Source organism: Psammomys obesus, unplaced genomic scaffold, assembly GCF_907164565.1.
Source record: "Psammomys obesus unplaced genomic scaffold, mPsaObe1.curated_primary_1811, whole genome shotgun sequence".
Lineage (NCBI taxonomy): Eukaryota > Metazoa > Chordata > Mammalia > Rodentia > Muridae > Psammomys > Psammomys obesus.
In genome coordinates, this window is record NW_026596057.1 from 18,951,865 (window position 1) to 18,970,373 (window position 18,509).

Here is an 18,509-nt window from a genome sequence, read left to right on the forward strand (position 1 = left end):
TTCATTTACCATTTTTATCTTATTTATCAAGTGTAGATGATGATATTTCTACTTAAAGCCATTGTGTGATAACTAAATGCAACATCTACTACATATATAATAGACAACAAGATTCAGGCCATAACAGTTCATCTCCCCAAACATCCTTTGTACACACAGTCTTGGTGAAGCACTAAATTGTACATTAGCAGTAAAATTAAAATATATTCTTAAAAAATATATTCTCTTGGTGTTCAGAAACAAATGAACAGATAATACCAATACAATGCAGTACATTTGTTGACTATAATCCCATATGTAACTTGGGTTGACATGGGCAAATTTTAGGAAGGTGCTGAGACAAAGAAGATATCTTAAGTGAGATTTGAACAAGAACATTTCATATGAAAAAGCAGTAAAACTTCCAGTTGCTCTAAAAGGTTGATGATTTACACTTCCTCAGGCAGGGAACTACACTAAGAACTTAAAAGACCTTTTTTAATAAAATGACCATGGGAACTATCAATACAGTTTTATTATATATATATATATTTTGAGACAGAGTCCAACTATGATGTTCAGTCTGGTTTCCAATGCCTAGGCTTGTGATCCTCTTGCCTCAGCCTCCAGGAAGAGTAGACGGGTCTACAGCAGGAACCACTGTGCCAGATTTTCAATAGTGTCTTAATGCAAGCCTTTTCATGGTAATGAAGCCTGAAACCCCGCAGTGTGGGCATTTTACCTTAAGATGAATTGAGAGCATTTTGTGCGTGTGTGTATATTCTATAAAAATGAGAATTCAAAGAAGGAAGAAGAAAATGAAAAGGAGGAGGAGGAAGCAGCATCATGTTACATTATTGCTATAAGTTCATGATCTTTTTCATCCCAAGCTATAGGAGATGTGTCAGATGCACCTTTACTGGATTTAACTGGCAATAAAAGAAGAAATGGTACTAGCCTGAGGATTTTAGAGTTGTTGCTTTGCACGCTAGTCAAAGGCTTCCAGAGTGATTTACCATCTCAGGACAATTTGTTCACTTCAGTTAGAAATTACAAATGTGTTTTGGCCAATAAATCTAACTTTATTTTGTAGTAGTCATTTTTCTTAATGGAAGTGTTTTCCAGATGTTGCCTAAGTCTAGTCATCTGGGCTTCCGTCCAACAAATGAGGAAAGCTTGATTTCATAGGTTGTCACTGTTGATTTTGCCTAACCTTTGGACTAACTGGTTCATCCCAATCCATTTATGCTGCTATATAAGACTTGCAGCACGCTGAAGAAATTCATCTTTCCTTTTACAGGTAAGTGTTGAGGTTAATGTGCTTTTTGTATAGTTAAGTGTGTCTTTATTAAATGTATTTGAAAAAGGACAGTAGTTGGAAAGTTTGGAAAAGAATTATAATTATGTGAAATACCTGTTGGAAGCCTATGAATTTATACTGAGTTAAGGAAAAGTTGGAAGGACAGCTCCACTACTCTTGCTAAACTCAATTTTATTGAAGCTGCTCGTTTTATCTCCAGGACATGAGCTAAGCCTTGCACTGTGAGTACAGATTACTCTTCCAACAGAATTCTAAAATAAGCCTGTTTTTTGCTATTATTCTGAGGTATTACAGTGGCAGGTAATTTAACTAAGGTGGCTTGGTTCTTTTTTATATTAAAAAGAACAACTACTTTCTCAGGAATGCAAACTGATTGTTCATAAGTTTTGCTCCAAGAATGGAGTGCCTTATGTAATGAATTACATCTTGAAAGCTTCTGAACGCTGTGCTTAGTGGTAAGATTAAAGAGCAGGTTCTAACACTTTTATTTTGTTTCAGGCAAGGGTGTTGCATCTGAGAACAACCATGGGGTGGAAAATACTTCCCATCTGCTTGTCGTTGCTGCTTCCTGTTTTCTTGATTCAAGAAGTTTCATCTCAAGGTAACTTCACCCTCAAAAATGCTCCTATTCAATCACTATTGTTAAGCACCCAGGTGGCTTTCACGACAACAACAGCAAAAATATCTTCCTTAACATGTGCATGTCAATGAGTTTAACAATCGGCAACCCTCAACTTGCAACACAAAAAAAAAAATCTCATCTTTTCTTCTGGCATCGTAAGAACTTTGAAGGCGTTCTGAGGCCTTTTAGAAAATAATGTCCCTGCTCTATTCCTTCAGGTTTTCCCAAAATTAAAAAAAAAAAAAACCAAAACAGACATTTACATAATAAAATGATGCCAGAGCTACACAACGCCACCAGAAGAAATGAAAGGCATGCAATATTCAAAAAACATAGTTTTTGCTTGTATGTTGACCAAAATTTTGAAAATAAAAAAGTTTTATTAGGATTTCAAGTTAGCATACAAAGTAATTGGTTTCATTATGATACTGTCTTTGTACATATTTTGCCTTAAAATCTGGACTAGTTCAGAAGTTAGCATGTCATCTCTTTGGACAGAAGGGCAGATGAATCTTCTCTGTATCATTTTATATCTAGTGCATGGGTTATTGAAGCAAGCACAAGAGGTAACATTTATAAAGTCACAAGAATTCCTTTGATAGGGTAAGGAAATATTTATATGTTGGTCGAGGAAATTTATAAAGAAAAGCTTTACACTTTATAAACCTCTGTTACTACCACATATTTAAAATAACTGGATGTGTTGACAAATTTAAGCAAACTTTTACATCAAATAAATCATAGTAATTCACTTTAGCATCATGTTGATGTAGATAGCACATTATACCATACATTTACAGTGTTTCAAATGGAATTTTATTAGCCTCAAGCATGTTTTCTTCCTCGTCGGGACGGTGCAGCCTCTTATGGGCTTGTTCAAATCTGAATGTCCTTTCTTATTGTAATACTGCGAGTTCAGTCCTTCCGAGTCAGTCCTAGGCAAGCTCCTATTTAGAGAGCCTTGGTGTATACTCAGCATAGCCACGGCAGAACGAGTATACAGCGTGAGATTTAAGTTGTTCAGTCATACCAATATGTAACTTCAACTTCTCCCTTTAACACACACAGTGTGAAAGAAGAAAAATCAATATCCATAATTGTTACAGTGAAGTTTTGTTTTTAAAATAGGCATTTGTGGTAGACATGTCTGAAATACTCTTTGAGGCTAAACACAGGAGATGATGGCTTGCTCCGGCGTGGTTTCAGAATCACCTAGATAAGACAAGGTGGAGAAATACAGAAACCAAATATAAACGCCGAGTTAGGAATGATGGCCACAGTCTCCTGCCTCAGACCCTTCGGCTTTCTAATTCGCTTTTAAGACCCACAACACTGGGTGTTTGTTTGCTAAGCCCTCCTTTTCTTTGTGAAACAATGCTTATTCATTGAATTAAAAAAAAATAATCAGGGAGATGATGGCTTTGTGGTAAACTGTATGATTCGCAAGCACAGGGGGCTTGATTCAGATTCCTAGCACCCACGTGAGAAGCTAGGTGCAGCAGTCCCTGCCTGCAACCCTAGCTCTGGGAATCCAGACAGGCTGACTCTGGAGCTCACTGGCCAAGCAGACTAGCTCCAACAGCAAGCTCCAGCCGCCGTGAGAGATCCTAGCCAAGAAAATAAGGTGGAAATGATAGGGGAAACCAGACATCCACCTCTGGCCTCCACGTGTGGAGCACACATGCATGTAACACACACACACACACACACACACACTAAACATAAGGCTATAAGAGGCCATCTATAAAAAACAAGTGGATTTGTTCTAGAAATCTGATAAGTGGAAAAAATAATCTTTCGATGTTGTTTTGTCTGCTTTCCTTGCCTTCTCAACTTCTTCTCATTCTTTCCCCTTTATATATAATATATGTATTTATATACATACACTATATATGCATTTTTGTATGTATTGTGCCCTTATGTATGCAAGCAAAAGTTCTGAAAGTTATCCTACTCTTTATTGTTTATATATGTTTTAACACTTAAACTTTCCTGGATTCTCTTGAGATTTTTTTTTCAGTGTGTTTCAACATCCCTCTATGGATTAGAACTTTCCAGTGGCGGATTCCATTGTCACGTTCATGCTATTATCTCTTGGGGAGAATTTTGCAGTGTTATTGGTCAAATGGTACTTAGAAATATTTGAGGCTAATTATTACATTCCATCATTATTGTTTGCTCATCTCCAAACACTCAGTTCATGACCCTTATATCCACACAGAGACACTATTTCAAGAGTTCTCTCTTATTCCTATTGACAGAGAGCTCCTAGTCAAAATTAGTTATTTATTTAGAATAATTATATAATTGATTATCCCAAATCAGGCGCTGATAAGAGTAAAGGGATTATACAAAAAATGAATATATATTAGTTGATCAGTTATACACACACACACACACACACACACACACACACACACACACACACACAGTAACCAGCTGTGTGTCATTGGGAAAGTTATTAAATAAAATTTCTGTCATCTTTTTTTATTTCTCTTCCCGAGACAGTGTTTCTCTGTATAGCCCTTTGAACTTTCTGACCAAGCTGGCCTTGAACTCACAGAGATACACCTGCCTTTGCTTCCTGAGTGCTAGGATTAAAGGCACGTGCCATCCTCACCTGGCCTATGTCATCATTATAATCATCTTAGATAGGGTTAGTAGTACTTTCTTAGAAACATTTTCATAACCTTAGCAGTGTGTGGCATAGGACTGCTCAAAAAATTGTCATGAGTAATCACCATAGCAGCAAAATCTGCAGCTATACCACCACCCTTCCCTCAGGATTATCACTCGTGCAAGCATTACCCTTAGCCTGACTTTCAAACGTGTATTTAACATCACATTCTAGGGAAGAGTAAAGTGACATGACTGAGATCACATCAAGGCTAGCCCAAATATCAGCTATGTCCATCACTGTGCACCATCCCCAGCATTGCCCCGTGGGTAAGGCCCACCCCCTCTCTGGCGGCTTCATCCTCCTTAATAGATGGCTCCTGTTCTAAGTGGTTTGGCCGTGTTTACCCAAGCATTGTGTGATTTTAGATGTATCAAGCTGTGCAGGGAGATGTGGGGAAGGGTACTCTAGAGATGCCACCTGCAACTGTGACTATAACTGTCAACACTACATGGAGTGCTGTCCTGACTTCAAGAAAGTCTGCACTACAGGTATGTAGAGCTGGGCGCTGTCTGTGGAGCCCGCTTTTCCGAGCCTGCTTCTGCACCTCTTTGCAGCTCTGTCCTTCCTCCTTTCCACCTCCTTCATTTAAGTCTTGTCCTTCCCTTGCATAAGTGTTGAAGTGCGTTGTAGCTGGAGATGGTTTCAAGGCTTCTCATTACTGGGGCAGTGGACAGAAGCCACTTGCACATATGTATTGACCACTTGCATGTGAAATGTCTTAGTAAAGGAAGGCATCCTTCTTCACCAACAGTTGAGTTTTGAGTGCATAAAGAATGAGCCTTTCAAATAGTTTCATCAGAAGGACCAACAGGCACAGAACACTTACATCTGCTATTTGAACTTTTGGTATTAAATGTGTTTCTAAATTACCAAAAGAGGATATTTTAAAGAGAGAGAGAGAGAGAGAGAAAGCAGGATTAAATGATGAATTTCAAAGCCCAACAGTTCTGAAGTATGAGTGGTATTCCAACTGAACACGACTTGAGCCAATTTTGTAATAGACACAGACAAATTTAATATTCAGTTTATGAAAACCATAGTTAAAAATCTGTAGATGTTATATTTGCATTCGAATTTGCATGTGGAGGTAATAACGATAATGCTGTACATTCTGTGTGTTGATTAAAGTATTTCAGGCAGGCCTTGGTCGTCATTATACTTCCCACCAAGGTTCTTTCTGGAACAATCAGGCCTCGTATCATAGTCCACGCCATGGGATTAACTGAAACCTTTCCAATTTTTTTTCTCTGCCCAGTTTGTCATTTAAGAGTGTCTGTGAGTCATTTTTGGCCTGAACAGGGGCCCGATCAACTAGTTTCTTGGGATATACTGTTAGAAAATAAGAAGATTCAATTACTACAAATTTATTGCAAAGAAATAAATCGGTGGTGTGAGGAGAGGTTGAAGGACCTTCTATTAAGGGCAGGTTGCTATATAGATATGCCCCATTTTCTACTGTGTCTATGCATGTAAAGACTCAGGCAACATTGGTGTCTCTTGGTGTCTTAGAGGGGAAGGAATGATGCCACAACTCATCGAATTTCTTCCCTGACTTTGGCTGTCTCTATTTGGACATCATCCTTTTAAAGTTAGTTTTTAGTAGTGGATGATGTGTGTATTCTGAATTCCAAATAGGAGACTTAGAAGTGCACCCTTGGGATTCTAGTCAGCTGTCAGATGAGAAATGCTACAAGATACGTAAGTATTGCTTTGTGACTAATAACTCATCATGTCTGTTTTGCCCTGGGCAGAGCTCTCCTGCAAAGGCCGCTGCTTTGAGTCCTTCGCACGAGGGAGGGAGTGTGACTGCGACTCCCAGTGTAAAAAGTATGGCAAGTGCTGTGCAGATTACGAGAGTTTCTGTGAAGAAGGTAAGGAGCAGGCGCCAGCCAGTGCTGCTCAGCACAGCCAGCCCAGTACATGCCTTGGCTCCAGTGGTGGCTAACACACATGTGAAGTCTTGGTTTTACTAACATATAAGCTGCTTCATAATAATTTTGTTTCACAAAGGCAGATTAAAGGAGAGCATCTTCCAACAGGAGCCTCACAAAGCTCTAGAAACACAAAGATCTCTGGTTCACTAGCATGGGGGTCGTGGGCTGAGTTCACACTTTTATCTTCCAAGGAGCTTCCTTTACAGTTCAAAACTTGTCCCCACCTAATGGTATGGATTCACAAAATCAGCTGGCCTTAGAGCGCTCTGTGCTTTGAGGCATAATATGTGGATATATGTTTAAAGGCAGAACACTTCTAGCTTCCTTGTATAAATTAACTTGTCACCAAACTTACAGACAAATCTGCTAAAAAGTTGTTACCTCAATTAATTTATTATATGTTCCTTCCCATCCTTACCATCCCTTCAGCAGTTTCTACACAAAGCTGGTGAATGACAAAGTCACTAAAAAGGAACGGTCTCACTTAGAAACTTTCTCTGGCCATTAATTCTTGAAGGAATAAACTCCTGGTCTAACAACACTCCATCCTTTTTTTTTTTCCCCAAAGTAAAATAATAGAATACCTTCTTCTCCAGTATTTGTTCTTAACCATTCTTTGTAAAAAAACGTACCTGTAAAAGGCAAAATTGAGATAAGTATTGTGTGTATAATTTGACTGTGGTTTTAGTTAGGTTGTGCCTCTTGTTTCTTTAGTGGGGTGGAAACTTAATCAGCAGAGTTGAGGGCTGTTTCTTAACTCTCCAATATTTTTACAGGAATTATTCTAAAAATAATGGAGACAACACCCTTATTTCAAAACCCCAGAGCTCAGCATTCCTGCAACTTTTAGGAGGCATCCTGATGGGGATAATATTTCCTTAGTACCTCAACAATTACTTTGGCTATGAGACAAGCCAGAACCAAAGAAAACAAAACAAAACAACACCCTACCTCCCAAATACTCCAAGAAGTTATTTTGGCAGAGGACGGATAGGGAAGAAGACTGAGTGACGGCCCACAGAGAGAACATTTGAAATACTCATGGCACTTTGTGCTTCTGAAGAATACCTGGGGTTTAGGTAAAAGGGGAGAAGTGAGACAATGCAAGGCAGCTTCATTCACAGATTTCATGAAGACAGTCAGGGTCCCAGCTGAAAATAAAAGAGCTATCCTCACCTTTAGAGCTTCATTTAAAACAGTATTGAAACTTACTGCCAAGTTGTTTCAGGGTTGCTATAGATATCTGTTATTGGGATCCATCAAAAATAGAACATTTTTGAGAATTGACAGGAGTCACATCAACTCAATCACCTTCCAATGTGGGCAGAGAGAAGCCTGAAAGCTTATCTCTTTTGGCCACGATCACTAACTAGTACCCGGCAGAACTATTACTCAACTTGGCATGTTGTTAAGGGAGAGGAGAGAGAGGGCGAGGTACAGTGCCCGGTTCCTGGAATCTGAAGGGTTGGTGTGAGCAGCAGGGTGTATGTACCTCTTTTCTTCCCCACCTCCACTGATGTTCTCTTCTCTTTCAAGTATCTTTCCTTTCTTCTGGTTCCCAGGGATGCTCTGCACTTCCTCTTTTAGACATTGAACAGGGAAGGAGGGAATTAAAGGCAAAGGAGGAATATACGAAAATATGTGTGTGTTAACTTGGGAAGGGCAACACATTTGTGGAAAAGTGTAATGTGAAAGTGTGAAATCTTCAAAATATATTTGCACAATTTTTTATAGTAAAAATCAAGGCAAACTGGTATTCCCTGACATAAGTGCACACAAAACAGCAGAAATAAAATTATCATGGTTGAGTCAGGCATGATTTTCCCCATCATCCATAAGCAGTGTCATTTATATAATTGTGGGATGGCAAGCCAGATGAGGCACAAAGAATCACAACTTGTTTTAGGTGGGCATCCCTCCTTAGAAAGGTTGAATACCCATGTCACCTTACAGACTGGAAAATGTTCAACAGTTTCGCCTCTATAACAGAGTCAAAAAGGCAGACACTTAAAAGCCTACAACTAGCGTTTAGAGTGCTGACCTCCTGAGACTGTTTTCTATCATAATTTTCCCTGGTTTGAGAATCACTATAGCAATGTGTCCTCAGAATTTTTGGAATTATTTGTGTTGGGCTATTGCTGTACTGACATTTATCAGTGTCTCCTCTGGAAGCCACGTGCAGCCACGCTTTTCAGTTAGTACTGCTGATGAATCTAAACCAGATGTTAATCAACCTGTCTTGCTTGGCCTCAGTTCATAATCCCACATCACCACCTCCAAAGACTGCACCTCCGCCTCCAGGAGCATCTCATACCGTCAAATCAACCACCAAACGCTCACCCAAATCACCAAAAAAGAAGACTAAGAAAGTTGTAGAATCAGAGGAAATAACAGAAGGTAGGAAGATGACAGACATCACTACAGGAGATTTCTTAATAGAAATAACCTGTAGGTGGATGATTCATATGAATATCCTCAGAGGAATATTCATGAGTCATGAAGGGCTCATATTTTTTGTTTGCTTGATTTAAGTTAAAATATAAGCCAAATAGAAACCCTTGGATATTTATAGCCCTTATATACCAAACCCAGTAATGGGTCTTCCTTAGAAGAGGCAAATCTCATTGGTAAAAAATAAAAACATGAATTTTTTCTCTATTTTCCACAGAATTAGATTGTGTAAATTTTAGCAGCTGTGGGAAAATGAGGAGAAAGTTAGTATATGTGATGAACTAAGGTGTCTTGCTTTTAACTGACAGCTTTTAAAAAGCAAGTAGTTGCATTACTCATAAAGTGACAGAAGACTACAACACTCGAAGACCAGTTATCATCATTTCTTATTGTATATGAACCAGCAGTTCTTCTTGCTTTGTTTTGTTTTAAATCAGTTGGTGTGATCAAACTTTTTATTTGATTTATAGAACATTCTGTTTCTGAAAATCAAGAGTCCTCCTCCTCCTCCTCCTCTTCTTCTTCCTCTTCAACTATTCGGAAAGTCAAGTCTTCCAAAAATTCAGCTAATAGAGAATTACAGAAGAAACCAAAAGGTTTGAGCATTGATAAAGATCAAAGACTCTATCAATGCCATCTTAACAATAATTTTTCAAAAAGTAATGTGTGTTGATAGAACGGTTTGAGATCACAATATTTGGGGAATGTGTAACTTTGGAAAGACTCAGTTTAGAATAAAGACCCCAATAAACAGACCTTATAGAGATCCAGTGGTGAGCAGCTAGGCCACTCTTTACAGCAAGAGAATCGATGATGCTGTAGCAGTGACTGTTGAAAGGTAGGATGGTACCAGAGACAACGTTTTGTGGCAGTGTTACAATTCTTGTCTATCCAATTGCTGTCTTTCCTTCCCTTTCCTCTTTGCCCCCAGCTTTTGTTTTCCCTTCTATGATTTTATTTAACAAAAACTTACATAGTATTTTCCTAACATTAGTTTTTGACATTCTCTTAAACCTCCATGGAAAGGCAACATTACCATTCCTGTTATATAGATCTTTATTATTTTTCCTATTTTTAAATCATATCTATCTCAATTTTCTCTGCAAATTAAAGAAGTCTACTATTTCCTGAAAAGAGATTCTATCTGATTTGTTCTTTGTATTTCCTGAAATTCTAAAATACATTCTTTTTCTACTAAGTACTGGAATTTTGAGGGACGTATCCCTGGGTAGCAGTAGTTTCTCTGAAACCATCTCAAGCCTAATAGGCAGATAGTCTAACTTCAAGTCATTCCAAGAATTCTGTTCACAGTGGAAGTGCAATACAAGTTTGCTAAAAAGAACTCACAGCAATGAAATGCTCTTTGGGCTTAGTAGCACTCCTAAGGGGTAATTGCTGTGGCCAATCTTAAGTAGAATCTATTGCTCTGGTATCCTAATGGCCTATGTCCTTTGGAACTGTGGAATTTAGGTGTTTAGTTAAAAAGGAGCAGTTGATAGCCCTATGTATGGCAACTAGCCTCAGCAGAAACCTTTGGAAAAACTGGAACCAAATCCTCAGTCAGTTGTAGAAGACTTTGTAGAAGTTAGTGTAAAGAAACTACAAGAGGTTGGAATCAAGTTTCTAGGTTCCTTGAACACTCTGGAATGGGGGCTGGTAGCATGTGTGGGCCATGTGAAGGGGAAAGAACATTAACATGGCCTTACATTCATACTATTGATCATTTTGTTTGACTTCAAGCTGCTGCTGTCTTTCATGTATTTATGTTTAGGTTTTCATTTGTGTTTTTCATCCATTATCCTGTTTACACAATTAAAAAACCTACAAAGACAGAAAATTTATAATTTTAGCATACATTAACACACATATTAAAAGGTTAGCAACTTGCCTAGAGACATTGCTAGTCAATGATATGGCTATGATCTTTATATTACTATTAAACGAAAAAAAGTATTCAAAATAACAAGATTTTATTTTTTCTCTAGTAAAAGATAACAAGAAAAACACCCCTAAAAAGGATCCTAATTCAGAACCACCAGTTGTAGATGAAGCTGGAAGTGGACTGGATAATGCTGAGTCCAAGCTCACCCCAACTCCTGATACTCCTACTCCACACAATAAGGTTACCACATCTCCCAAGACTATAGCAGCAAAACCAGTAGGTCCTAAACCCAGCCTTGCACCCAATTCTGAGACATCCAAAGAGGCATCTTCAGCTTCCAATAAAGAGACAACAGTAGAAACGAAGGAGAGTACCGCAACAAATAAACAGAATTCTGCCAGTAAAAAAGAGAAGACTACTTCAACTAAAGAGACACGAAGTGCAGAGAAAACATCTGCTAAAGATGTTGTGCCTACATCTGATGTTCCTACACCTAGCATCCCTAAGAACTCAGCTCCCACAACCACCAAAAAGCCTGTAACAACAACCAAAGAACCAGCTCCTACCACCACCAAGAAACCTGAACCCACCACCCCCAAGGAGCCAGCTCCTACCACCAAGAAGCCTGAACCCACCACCACCAAGAAGCCTGAACCTACCACCAAGAAGCCTGAACCCACCACCAAGGAGCCTGAACCCACCACCCCTAAGGAGCCTGAACCTACCACCCCCAAGGAGACAGCTCCTACCACCAAGAAGCCTGAACCCACCACCAAGAAGCCTGAACCTACCACCCCCAAGGAGCCTGAACCCACCGCCCCCAAGAAGCCTGAACCTACCACCCCCAAGGAGCCTGAACCCACCACTCCCAAGAAGCCTGAACCCACCACCCCAAAGGAGCCTGAACCCACCCCCAAGGAGCCTGAACCCACCACCCCCAAGAAGCCTGAACCTACCACCCCCAAGAAGCCTGAACCTACCACCCCAAAGGAGCCTAAACCCACCCCCAAGGAGCCTGAACCCACCACCCCAAAGGAGCCTGAATCCACCCCCAAGGAGCCTGAACCCACTACCCCCAAGAAGCCTGAACCTACCACTCCCAAGGAGCCTGAACCCACCCCCAAGAAGCCTGAGCCCACCACCAAGGAGCCTGAACCCACCACCCCCAAGGAGCCTGCGCCCACCACCCCCAAGAAGCCTGAGCCCATCACCAAGGAGCCTGAACCCACCACCCCCAAGACCCCTGCTGAAGTAACTCCTGAGTTTGCTGAAGCACTCACACCAAAGGCTCTTGAAAACAACCCCAAGGAGCCCACTGTACCAACAACCAAGACTCCTGATGGAAGCAAACCTGAGATGACTACAAAAGCTAATGTGAAGACAACCAAAAAAGATACACCCCAAACTACAACTGTTGCCCCTAAGAGGACAGCAGAGACAACAGTCATACCAGAAAAGACTACTGAATCAAAAGCAAGTACCACACAAATAACACCTACAACACAAGAGACTACATCACCCAAAAGTACTACTCTGAAAGCAACAACTATCGCACCCAAAGAAACTGCTCCAACGGAAGAGACTCTGAACAAACCTCAAGAGACAACTACTGCATCAGAAAATTCTGATGATTCTAAGACGACTGTGAAACCACAGAAACCAACCAAGGCACCCAAAAAGCCCATGCCTACCAAAAAGCCAACCAAAGCACCCAAGAAGCCCACCTCTACCAAAAAGCCAAAGACACCAAAAGTGAGAAAACCCAAAACTACACCCTCTCCTCTAAAGACGACTTCAACAAAGCCTGAATTGAATCCCACCCCTCTAGAAGTTGTGCTGCCAACCACCACCAGCCCTAAACAAACTCCAAACTCAGAAACAGCTGAAGTAAATCCAGATCAAGAAGATGCGGACGGAGGTGAAGGAGAAAAACCTCTCATGATCCCCAGGCCTCCTGTGCTGACCCCCATTGTTATTCCAGGCACTGATTACTTCCCCGGGGCATTCAACCATGGCAGCAACACCAATCCCATGCTCTCAGGTACTGAGAATCAGTTACTTTCCTGCTTTAATATCTCTCTACTGATACTCATTATCTGCAATCCTAACTCGTGAATGTATCCAGTTTGAGTATAGCTTTCCTACATGTGTATAAAGTAAGAGTACATTTAGTATCCAGGAAACTGAATAGTAATTAGCATCAGAAATTTAGTGTTGGCCAAGTCCAGACATGTCTGTTAGAAGCAGAAATGGGATACTGAATGTCAAAATAATTTAGGTATGACATCACCCTTTAGAGAGCATGATGCAAAGAAAAAAAACAATTTCATGTTCTCAATCAACCATAAAGGGCAGTGATTGAAAACGTCAGTTCAAATGTCTAATAAATACTTCATGTGCACAAAGATCAAGGTAAGTTGGTCTCTTACAGCTCACTATTGCTTTAAAAAAATTTTTTTTATTAGTTTATTCACTTTGTATCCCAGCTAGTCCCCTCCATCAGCTCCTCCCTTCCTCCCTCTTCTCTTCCCTGCCCCTTCCCCAGTCCACTGATAGGGGAGGTCCTCCTCCCCTTCCATCTGACCCTAGCCTATTAGGTCTCAACAGAACTGGCTGCATTGTCTTCCTCTGTGGCCTGGTAAGGCTGCTCCCCACTCAGCGGGATGTGATCAAAGAGCCAACCACTGAGTTTATGTCAGAGATAGCCCCTGTTCCCCTTACTAAGGAGTCCACTTGCTTTTATGTAATGCTCCTGTATAGTATTATGTTAGGTAAAAGCAACTATGGAATATTATCACTTCTTTTTCACCTTACTAGATCTTAGAAGGGTAAACAGAAAACAGAATCCTGTAAGGACTTGAAAAGAACAAGATGCTTTCCTCATCCTGTTCTACATTAATTTTTTGTTGATTTGTTTTAGATGAGACCAATTTATGCAATGGTAAGCCAGTGGATGGACTGACTACTTTGCGCAATGGGACATTAGTTGCATTTCGAGGTGAGCTATAAATATATATACCAGCTGCTTTTTGTTTTGTGTTGGCATTCCTGAGAAAAAAGTCACAAGGGTGCTACCTGAACTGTACTTTTGAAATGGAAACTGACTCATGATTCTACAGTAAATAGGAATATTCTTAGATTGATTAATTTAGGCACATAAATACAAGAAATAACTTGGACGTATTACTGAAGGTTTCTATGTGCGTGTGTGCCTGTGTGTGGTAATAGGATTTCAACGTTTCAATTTCAAATTAAATGAAATGACACAGACATGTATTCCCTGAACAATTTTCTTAGAAAATTATGCCTCCATTATGAGGTAAGAAAAGTTGTACATTTTTATGTTCGAGAGTAACTGAGAATTAAATAATTTTCCATAGACTTTCTGATATTTTAGTCTTCTTAGAACATGGATTAAGTACAAACAAAAACAAATTATATAGACTAAAGGTTCAAGAGATTTTAGTAGTCATTAAGTTATAACTCTAATTCTATAAAGTAACAACACGGAAACCCAGAGAGCTATAAATTACAAAGGCAAAAAGATTTTTTTAGAGAAAGTAGAAAAGGAGCTGGTGAGATGGCCCAATAGAGTGTGGTACGTGCTGTCAAGCCCAATGACCTCTATTATCTCTGAGACCTACATGGTGATAGAAAACCCAACTCCCATAAGTTGTCCCGTGACCTCCAAATGTACCCTGCGAGTGCCCACACATACATATAAATTAAAAAAATCAAATCAAATTAAAATCAAGGTGGGCATTGTAGCACACTCTTAATCCCAGCACCTAGGAGGTAGAGGCAGATGGATCTCTCAGAGTTCAAGGTGAGCCTGGTGTCCAAATTGTTTCAAAACCACCTCAAAAGTTAATTTTAAAAGTAGAAACTAAAATTCTCAGAATCTTTTACTAAATTTTGAATCTGAGAAATATCTTAGGAATACACAAATTTTCTCTTTTTAACCTAGCTCTACTTCCAGGCACTTCCTTAATTTTTTAATTTTTATTAATTACAGTTTATTCACTTTGTATCCCCCCTGTAGCTCCCTCCCTCTCCGTACTCCACCCATACCCCTCCCCAAGTCCACTGACAGGGGAGGTCCCCCTCTCCTTCCTTCTGATCCTAGTCTATCAGGTCTCATTAGGAGTGGCTGCACTGTCTTCCTCTGTGGCCTGGTAAGGCTGCTTCCCCCTCTGGGGGAGATGATCAAAGAGCAGGCCAATCAGTTCATGTCAGAGACAGTCCCTGTTCCTATTACTATGGAACCCACTTGGACACACTGTCTTGGGCTACATCTGTGCAGGCGTTCTAGGTTATCTCCATGAGTGGTCCTTGGTTGGAGTTTCAGTCACAGAAAAGACCCTGGGCCCAGATTTTTTGGTTCTGTTTTCTCCTTGTGGAGCTCCTGTTCCCTCCAGTTCTATCTCCCCCTTCTTTCATAAGATTCCCTGCACTCTGCCCAAAGTTTGGCTATAAGTCTCAGCATCTGCTTTGATAGTCTGCAGGGTAGAGCCTTTCAGAGGCCCTCTGTGGTAGGCTCCTGGCTTGTTTCGTTTTCTTCCTCTTCTGATGTCCATCCTCTTTGCCTTTCTGAATGGGGATTGAGCATTTTAGCCAGTCCTCCTTCTTCCAGGCACTTCTTAACATATTGAATCCATTTTTCCTTATAATCATTATTTTTCATATTCTTTTTTTTGTGGAGACATGTTTTAGTATTTGGACTAAAGATCGATGTCTCTTTTTTAGGTCATTATTTTTGGATGCTGAATCCTTTCAGACCACCATCTCCACCCCGCAGAATTACAGAAGTCTGGGGTATTCCATCCCCTATTGACACTGTCTTCACTAGATGCAACTGTGAAGGAAAAACTTTTTTCTTTAAGGTAACACAAATATTGCTTAGAAAAAAAATGCAGTCGCACCTTGTCATAACATCATTTTAACCTTCATCTCAGAAATGAGTCTTCTCAAAAATAACAATCTGATGCTATTTATGATTTGCTTATTCAAATCCAAACAAGTTACCATGTTATTCCTACACTTAAACCTCCTCAGATAAATTCCAGAATCATGCCTACAAAACCTTTAACATCATTTTCTCTATTAAACAACCAGGACTCTCAGTACTGGCGATTCACCAATGATGTCCAAGATGCTGGGTATCCTAAACAAATTGTCAAAGGCTTTGGAGGACTAACAGGGAAGATAGTGGCAGCTCTTTCAATAGCCAAGTACAAGGACAGGCCTGAATCTGTGTACTTCTTCAAGAGAGGTATGTATTACATAGCTGTCAACACGACACTACTTCTTTTGGTTTTTCGAGACAGGGTTTCTCTGTGTGCCCTTGGCTGTCCTGGCCTCAATTTGTAGACTAGTCTGGCCTCGAACTCACAGAGATCTGCCTACTTCTATCTCTCTGAGTGCCAGGATTACAGGCCACCATGCCCAGGTATAACACCACTCTTTAAGAACTCTTTGATATTTTATTGCTAGGCTTACTATCAAAAAGTACTGTTAATGGCCAGAATAAAATAGCTTTAATGAAAAAATATTGCAGGTAGTAAGAAGTATTTAGACTTCCTGCAATGTGAACCATAGGACATCAGATATAAAGAATGCTATCATTGACTTTCTGCTAGGCAATTTATTGGATTCATTTGTTCAACACGTATTTCAGGTCTTAAGTTATTACTATATTTCAAGAATAGCATTAACAACAGCATTAAATTATATGTGTGTGTGTATGTGAAAAACAACCAAGATTGCAAAGGCAATCCTAACTCATTCCTTTCTGTGTGGACTAACATGAGCTTTTGCTTGCTATGTGATTTTCCGAATATATAATAGGTGGCAACATCCAGCAGTACACTTACAAACAAGAGCCCACGAGAAAGTGCACTGGAAGAAGGCCTGCTATCAACTACTCAGTGTATGGGGAGGCAGCGCAGGTCAGGCGGCGCCGCTTTGAACGTGCTGTTGGACCTTTCCAGACACACACCATCAGAATCCATTACCCAACGCCCATCAGAGTCACTTACCAAGATAAGGGTAAAGTTTTCACTATGTCAAGAACTCTGATCATGAAGGAGATTAATAATTTAAGAAGTCAGCCTTAGTAAATATAAATACTGGCCAAAAGCACTAACAATTTAAGATTCTTGATGTCAAACAAATCCATTTGCCTGAGTAATAACCAAAGACCAACTCTTTACTTTGCTTTGTGGGTAAACAAAGTAGCTTGTTTAAGTCCGTTAATTAGAGCAAACAACCAACCACTGTATTGTATACAAATATGTAACCCTCGAGACAGTCCTAAAAGTGAGCTGTTAATGTTATAGCAGAGAACAAACTCGAAATCTGGGTTTGTGTAGCTCTAAGGTTGTGATCTCTTTCAAATCTTTTATTCTGCCTGCAGGTTTCCTCCACAATGAAGTCAAAGTGAGCACAATGTGGAGAGGGTTTCCAAGCGTTGTTACTTCAGCAATAACACTGCCTAACATTAGAAAACCTGACGGCTATGATTACTATGCCTTTTCTAAAGGTAAGTTAATTGGACATTTTTCATGAACTTCCCAGCTGATCTCACTGTGGAAGCACAAATGTAATTTAGATGGAGCCAGCAAGTGTATAATAATGATTGGAGGTAAGAAACTGAACTTCAGTGCTTACCCAATGTGAAGGGAGAGAGTGCTGCACTTAACTGGAAAGGAGTGCAGTTCAGTACTGTACTATCAGGATAGCAGGAGAAAACTTGGATGGAGAAATAGTACCTTATTTTTATCACAAGCAAAACTTAAGATGTCACGTATATCACAGTCTACAAGGTGTTCATGGAACCTAGATTAAGTAAAGTTTATTACCCAGGATACTTATCTTTAGAAAGACCAGTTATCTAATTTATTCTGACCATGATTCTATAATATGAATACCCAAGAAGTATATTTCAAAAATGGTGAAAGCCAAATGAAACATCTTTAAGATTAACTGATTCTTTAACTACATATTTCAAAAAGGAGAGTTGAACCTAACATAACTTGAAAGATACTGAAAGAGAGTTCTATCACTCAAATTACTTTTTGTCAGAAAGCTAATAAAATTGATACTGAATCAATACACTGACTTTGAATATAGTACTCATTACAATCTTAAGTGTCTTACTTTCTTTTTAATTAAGAAGGTGATTTCTCTTCCATTTAGATCAATACTATAACATCGATGTGCCTACTAGAACAGCAAGAGCAATTACTACTCGTTCTGGGCAGACCCTCTCCAAAATCTGGTACAACTGTCCTTAGACTGATGGGCAAAGAAGAGTCATCAAAATGAAATGAAGAAAACACTGATAAATCTTGACATTGAAATACATTTTATTAATAAAGAATGTTGAAATGAGCATACCTATTTAAATACAAAACACTTCTCAACTTGACAATTATTATATTAAAACAGATTTGCCAATCTTATTCACAGGTGTTACAGTTTACAGATCATTTAATTAATATTCCCTCTATTTATTCCTCCTCTTCCTCCCATTGCGTGGCTTATACCTGTAGAAAAAGATTTAAAAAAAAAAAAGGTAATCATTCATGTTCAGTAGAAATACTTAAGATATTATGGGTATTAAAAGATACTCCCCAGCC

The 18,509-nt window shown here is 39.5% G+C and overlaps 2 protein-coding genes across 3 annotated transcripts in view; one reads left to right on the forward strand and one right to left on the reverse strand.

Moving 5' to 3' along the window:
- The first annotated feature begins 1,217 nt into the window (after positions 1-1,217).
- On the forward strand, positions 1,218-18,332 carry Prg4 (proteoglycan 4). The gene is made up of 11 exons (XM_055624564.1): positions 1,218-1,279; positions 1,799-1,901; positions 4,968-5,090; positions 6,354-6,473; positions 10,973-12,910; positions 13,790-13,867; positions 15,616-15,752; positions 15,985-16,141; positions 16,717-16,917; positions 17,285-17,410; positions 18,067-18,332. The coding sequence occupies exons 2-11, from the start codon at positions 1,826-1,828 to the stop codon at positions 18,162-18,164; spliced, it is 3,054 nt and encodes a 1,017-aa protein (XP_055480539.1). The 5' UTR covers positions 1,218-1,279; positions 1,799-1,825; the 3' UTR covers positions 18,165-18,332.
- Tpr (translocated promoter region, nuclear basket protein) overlaps positions 18,219-18,509 on the reverse strand; it is a 68,178-nt gene continuing 67,887 nt past the window's right edge. For both annotated transcript variants that reach the window (XM_055624562.1, XM_055624563.1), the window contains one exon: positions 18,219-18,416. In XM_055624562.1, coding sequence (XP_055480537.1) covers positions 18,361-18,416 — 56 coding nt within the window. In that variant the 3' untranslated portion in view covers positions 18,219-18,360. The remainder of the gene's footprint in view (positions 18,417-18,509) is intronic.

Bases quoted from the DNA above. Each gene is read 5' to 3' on its own strand.
- Prg4 (XM_055624564.1), top strand. From the start codon at position 1,826: ATGGGGTGGAAAATACTTCCCATCTGCTTGTCGTTGCTGCTTCCTGTT. The intron at 1,902-4,967 runs GTAACTTCACCC...GTGTGATTTTAG, and splicing joins TCAAGAAGTTTCATCTCAAG to ATGTATCAAGCTGTGCAGGG. The intron at 5,091-6,353 runs GTATGTAGAGCT...TGCCCTGGGCAG, and splicing joins CAAGAAAGTCTGCACTACAG to AGCTCTCCTGCAAAGGCCGC.